General features: G+C 40.2%; 1 protein-coding gene across 1 annotated transcript; it reads left to right on the plus strand.

Moving 5' to 3' along the window:
* Positions 1–524: 524 nt before the first annotated feature.
* On the plus strand, positions 525–2291 carry LOC141641511 (uncharacterized). Its single transcript, XM_074450170.1, has 3 exons — positions 525–786; positions 1057–1599; positions 1735–2291. Exons 1-3 carry the CDS (start codon positions 525–527, stop codon positions 2289–2291), a joined length of 1362 nt encoding a protein of 453 aa, XP_074306271.1.
* Positions 2292–6734: the final 4443 nt, after the last annotated feature.

Genomic DNA, 6734 nt, shown 5'->3' on the forward strand with positions numbered 1-6734 from the left:
AAGGAACTTCGTCCCCGAAGTTCGTTCCACCCAAATAACCATGGTCCACCGAAAGCAGAACAACAATTATGCAACATATACCATGGTACAAATCAAACAAACACCTCTACACGTAATTGAACAATCACTTTATGAATGCCAGACAAGGAAATGATACACACAACACACTTAATAAACTACAAGAAGTATGAAACGTCATTATCCTTGATTAAAGAGGGCTACTACTACTACTACTACTACGAACACAATCACACCACGTATTACCTTTACCATCACACTTTAAACTCCCCATATGTCATGATTACATGTGTAAGGTACCCTACGATAAGGTTCGGGGGTGGTCACAATTTTGATTTGGTGCAATCATGGCTAAGAAATCAACTATTACTAATAATACTAAACATCTTACAAGTACAAAACAATGAGTTTCATCAAGTGCTATTCGATCTGGAAAAAACAAAAAGTTGAAGGGACCATATGTTGAAGTCATAGATAAGGGCCGAAGCATTCATGAGATTACTGGAATGCCTGAATATCATTTGGATGATGGTCTGGTAGAAGATGTGGAGGAGGAGTCTGATACTGAACAGGAACCTGTGGACCAAAACAAGGAAGATGATATTTGGTATCAACGACATGGTAGGAAAATTATGCAAATTGTTGAGGAGAATGATCAAGACTTACTAGAATTATCTGATGATGATGTCCAAAGTGAATTAGAGTATTGGCAACAGGCTGTATTTGGCTTTATTGTGGGAGCCAATCCCTCATGGCAGATCCTGGAGGGTTTCTTGAAGAGAATATGAAACAAATATACTGTTGACAAGATCTCCTTCCTACCTAATGGGGTGTTCTTGGCCAAGTTTCAAACTGAAGAGATGAAACAAGCAGTCTTGAATAGTGGCCATTACCTTTTTGATAATAAACCATTAATCCTGAAACCGTGGTCTCCAGATGTTGCCCTAGAAAAAGCGGAGATTAAGTCAGTGCTAGCATGGATTAGATTGCAGCAATTGCCTCTAAAATTTTAGGGCAATAGCCTAAATAAAATTGCAGGGCTTATAGGGTTATACATCAAGAGTGATACTGCCACTGAGCATAATACTAGATTAGGGTTTGCTCGGGTCATAGTGGAATTAAAGTTGGTTCAATCTTTTCCCAATAAAGTGAAGTTTCTAGATGAGAAGAAGAACCTGATTGAAGTAGGCATTGAATATGAATGGAAGCCAAGCATCTGTACCAAATACAAACAAATTGGTCATGAGCAGCAAAACTGTAGAAAGGGCAAACCTAAACTCGTTCAGAAAGCTTCCAAACAAGTGTGGAGACCTGTTAAAAAGAACCCAGTACCTGTTGCTATCCCCCAACAGGAGCATTCTAGAACTACTATCCAGAAAATTGTGATTCAGCAGCCTGCCGCGGAAATGACTCCACCTGCAACAAAGATACCTGATGCTATGCAATATATTGTATCCCCAGTTAAGCAACTGAGGACTAAGCAGGGACTTGAAAATGTAAGCAAGAATGGTCCACACTCTCCAAACTATATGGAGGTGCTGAGTCCTTCCAACTCCCCTAGGCAAGGTATTGGCATATCTGGTAATGCCTCCCCCCCTTCACCCCACTATAATAAATTTTGGATTTTGGAATGTGAGGGGGATGAATAGGGAGGGTAAGCAGAAGGTTGTGCATAATTTTTTGAATGCTAATAATATTGGCTATTTGGTTTGCTAGAAACTAAAGTTAAGCCTAATAATTTGAATAAAGCTATGCGTAATGTGTTTCATGAGCTGAGTATTTCCACTAATACTACTTACCACAAGGGAGGGAGAATATGGATTCTTTGGAAACCTCACTTGTATGATATTCAGTTTATGGAGTATAATGCTCAATATATACACATGTATATAGTTAATAAAAGCTCTCAAGCTCATTTTTTCCACACCATTATTTATGCTTTCAATGGTATCACTGAGAGAGAGTCTCTCTGGTTAAATATTAAAAGGCTGGCTGGTTCCATTCAGGAGCCTTGGTCAGTAGGGGGAGACTTCAATTGTGTTCTACAAGCTAATGAAAGGCTAAGGGGCCAGGTTTCTATTGCTGAATCAGCAGCTTTTCAAGTTTGCCTAGATTGGTGTCAACTCATGGATATTAAAGCTTCAGGAGCCTTTTTTACGTGGAATAATAAACAACCATCTGAGGCTAGAAAATATAGCAGGTTGGACATGTTCTTTGTGAATCAGGATTGGATGGATCAGATGCCAGAATTTTTTTGCCAATTTCCTTCCTGAGGGTTTATTTGACCACACTCCTTGTTTGGTGAGTAAGAATACTAGTGGTGGTCATAAAAATAGGCCTTTTAAGTACTTTAATATGTGGAGTAAAGCACCTGGTTTCCTAAATTGTATAGCTCATGTTTGGAGTAAGAATGTGGCAGGGACCTAAATGTACAAGGTTGTAAAGAAATTAAAATTCCTCAAACCCGACCTCAAGCAACTCAATAAAGACATTTACTCAGATATTGAAAATAAAGCAGATTTGGCACAAACTCACCTGCTACATATCCAGCAGTAACTTATGAGGAACCCTGGGGATGCAGAAGTAATTAAGCAGGAATATGATGCACACAAGGACTATCAGGGGTTACATCTTGCTACGATGGAATTGCTTAGGCAAAAAGCCAAAGCCCATTGGCTCAAAGAAGGGGATACTAACTCTGCCTATTTTCACAGTCTGATCAAAGCTCGAAGATCCAAGAATTTTATTCATCAGATAGCAGATCATAAAGGGGGTATGCAGAAAGAGGAAGCAGACATCCAACAAGCCTTTCTGGATTATTACCAAATTTTACTTGGCACATAGAATAGCACAAAAAAAGTAAAATATGCAATTGTGCAAAGGGGAAAGATCTGTACTGATCAGCAGAAACAAATTCTAATGGCTCCTATCACCCCTGAGGAAATCAAGAAAATTATCTTTTAAATTCCTAATGACAAAGCACCAAGTCCTGATGGCTACTCAAGCAAATTTTTTAAGGACTCATGGGATGTAATAGGTAATGAGATAACTGAGGCTGTTCTAGATTTTTTTCGGTCACGCTGCTTATTAAAACAGCTGAATGCAACTCTAGTTACTTTGATTCCTAAAGTGAATAGACCTGCCAATATCCTACAATATAGACCCATTGCTTGCTGCAATGTGATCTATAAATGCATATCTAAGTTACTTTGCTCTAGAATGGCTGCTGTCCTCTCTGATTTAATCTCTCCGAATCAGGGGGGGTTCATTAAAGGAAGGAGCATAATGGAAAATATTCTGATTTGCCAAGATATTGTTAGACTATATGAGAGGAATGCAGCATCTCCTAGATGTCTCTTCAAAATGGATCTTCAAAAGGCTTATGATACAATTGAATGGGTTTTTTTGGATGACATGTGCAAGCTTTAAATTTTCCAGAGCAATTCAGGAAGTGGATTATGCAGTGTGTAACAACTGCTACATATTCCCTTAATCTTAATGGTAATGTTTTTGGCTTCTTCAAAGGGCAGAGAGGATGGAGATCCCCTCTCCCCTTTGCTCTTTACTATTTGCATGGAGTACCTAACTAGACTAATGGCATACACTACTGAGGGGCCTGGGTTTAGGTATCATCCTCTCTATAAACCCCTCAAGCTTACTCATCTTATGTTTGATGATGACCTTTTGTTCTTTTGTAAAGGAGATGTTCAATCTATCATGACTATCCTAAGAACCTTCTCTACTTTTTCAAAGAGCTCTGGTTTAAACATGAGCAAAGGAAAATCCAATGCTTATTTTAATGGAGTGAATGAAGGTCTAAGGAAAGAAATTCTTCAAGTTTCAGGTCTTGTGCAAGGTAACCTCCCCTTTAGATACCTTGGGGTCCCTATAAAGACTACAAGGCTGAATACTTAGGACTGTGACCCTGTCATTGATAAGCTACTGAAAAAAATCAGGGGTGTGGGGGCTAGGAAGCTATCCTATGCAGGTAGGCTTGTCCTAGTGCAGTCAGTTTTTAAGACCCTTCATAATTATTGGGCTTCAATGTTTATCCTCCCTACTGGAATCATTTCAAAAGTGGAATCCATTTGCAGAAATTTTCTTTGGGATGAGGGTGTGGACTACATCAGAACACCCCTTGTCTCATGGGAAAAGTATTGCCAGTAAAAAAAATAGGGCGGTCTGGGCCTCAAAAATGATATCTTGTGGAATAAAGCAGCAGTTGGAAAATTGGTGTGGTGGATAGAATCCAAATCTGACCATCTTTGGGTCAAATGGATAAATCATACATACTTAAAGGGGCAAAATTGGCAAACTTATTCTCCCCCCACTAACTCAAGCTGGAGTTGGAGGAAGATCTGCCAAACTAAAGACGTCTTTAATGATGCTTATAATCAATAGGTATGGACATCTCAGAAGGGACATGAATACACCATTGTCAAGGGGTATGATTTTATTAAAAAAAAAAGCCTGAATTTCTATGGGTATCAAAAATTTGGAACAGATGGACTGTACCTAAACATAGCTTTCTGGCCTGGATTCAACAACACAATGGTTTAAACACGAAAGACAAGCTACATAAGATTGGGGTCAGTATGGAGTTTACCTATTGCATATGTGGCCAAGAGAGGATAACAATCATATGTTCTTTCATTTCCAATACAGTAGACAAATTATAGTTGAAGTTGGAAAATGGTTGCGGATGAATATTCCTTACCAGGATATGCAGATATGGAGGGATAGTAGAAGGGGATCCAAACTTAAACGTGGATTGATTAATGCCATTCTGAATTCTTGTATTTATAATATCTGGTTCCAGCGGAATCGATGTCGATTGGAGTTGTAGCTCCTTAGACCCACCATCGTTGCCAGACAAATCGTAGCTGATATGAGAGGTCGCTTGCGTAACTTGATTGTTCTCCCAGTGAAAGACAAAAATAGGTAATGGATTCACAGCCTCCTTGACCTGGATTGAAAACATGAAGATGTTGATGAGTGATGGAGGATATCTCAGTGATGATAAAGGAACCCCCTGAGGATTGTTGTCTGATTTAGGGTTCTGATCTATTTGATTTTGTTTTCCCCTTTTGTTCTTGTTGGTGTTCGATTTTTTCAATTTGGGCTGGGTTGATGTCTCAGCTTGTATTCGGTTTTGTTTTGAGTCGGGATCCGACTTTTTTTGGGGCGGTCTCCTCTCAATGTATGGTGACGCTTTTTGATATAAATATATTCTTACATTTTATAAAAAAAAAAGGTTCGGAGACACCAGCAAAAAGGTTGAAGCATACACAATACCAAAGAGTTAACCATTTAAGGCTATAACGATTTTAAACAACGTAGGGTGCATAAATCGGGTACTCGGCCGAGTATACTAGTATACTCGGTTGAGTAAGCGCTACTCGGCCGAATATGATGTTACACTCAGTCGAATTTTCGTGGGCAGTGGGCAAATTCTCGACATTAGGCACAAGGTTGCCAATGATCATACCTGCACAAAGTCACATACTCCATTTCGAACTAAAAGTTTATAACTACGAGGTCCCAAACATAGTATGCGAAAACAAGTAGCGGCCTTATGGCCAATTACAATCATCCGAAAGTAAAGAGTACGATAAAGAACGATAAATATCCATCAACAAACCGAAAACAAATCCAACAAAATAACAAAATCACACATCCGAACCTTCCTCCATCTCCTCACTACCACCTGCACCGGATGTACCAGCTGCTCCTGATGTACCTACTCCTTGAAAAGCTCCAACTAAGTAGCCTCCACCGCCTAGCTAACTGCCGTAGTTGGCTCCCCACGGTCTCGCGAGGCAGCTAAACTCGGTCTCCACTGGTGGCCTCCAAAAGCCGGGATCGACTCCATAGCTGTGGAAGACGCCTGTGTCTACTCCTGTCCCCTCCATCAGATGGGCTGTGCCAACACGGTCCCTATAACCTGGTTATAGGTCAGCTCATGCATATTGCGGAGCACCAAAGTAGTAGAGATCTGCTCAGTCAAGTCACTAACCTACATACTAGGACATGGACGGTGGGGTAGGGTAAGTACCGCTGATGCGTGTCTATTATATGATGTTTTACACCTCATTCTACACGCATTTCAGAGCTCAATTGAGTAGTTTATGCTACTATTTCCCTTGTTTCGTGTATTTCTTCCTTTTCGTGTGAATTTGTAGGAATGTGAAGAATAAGGCGGAAGATGGACCGAATCTGTCCCGGAGTGTTTAGCATAGGATTGACATGAAGTATTGACTCTAGGAATAAGCTTGGTGCGCATTTCAAGGCCTAAAGATAGCAAAAGCAAGGGTGCATACGAGTTTAACAAGCAAAGAAACACTTCACGATATTGCGGCCTGCTTCAGATGGCAATATCTCGAGTTCTAGACCTGATAATCGAGTGATTCCAATTGGAGGTAAAATCTTATCCTCTTAGCTTTCCAACACCATGTAGAACGCCTGATTTTACCAAGTAACGAAGAAATGGAAGCTGTTTTAAGATCAGTGCGCGCTGTAGAATTCGTCAGAATGCATTACTGTACAGCGCTCTTGGTCGATCGACTGGTCCAAGTGGTCGATCGACCACCCCACGAGCATATGCGCAAGTTAAAAGATCGAGAATTCCAAAGCCCATTGTGATTAGGTTTAGGAATAAAGGTTACGCAGGATTATTCCTATATAACGTAACCTTAGTTTTCAGAATAAGCATCCAG

This window comes from Silene latifolia, chromosome 2, assembly GCF_048544455.1.
Source record: "Silene latifolia isolate original U9 population chromosome 2, ASM4854445v1, whole genome shotgun sequence".
In the NCBI taxonomy this organism is placed as follows: Eukaryota; Viridiplantae; Streptophyta; class Magnoliopsida; order Caryophyllales; family Caryophyllaceae; genus Silene; species Silene latifolia.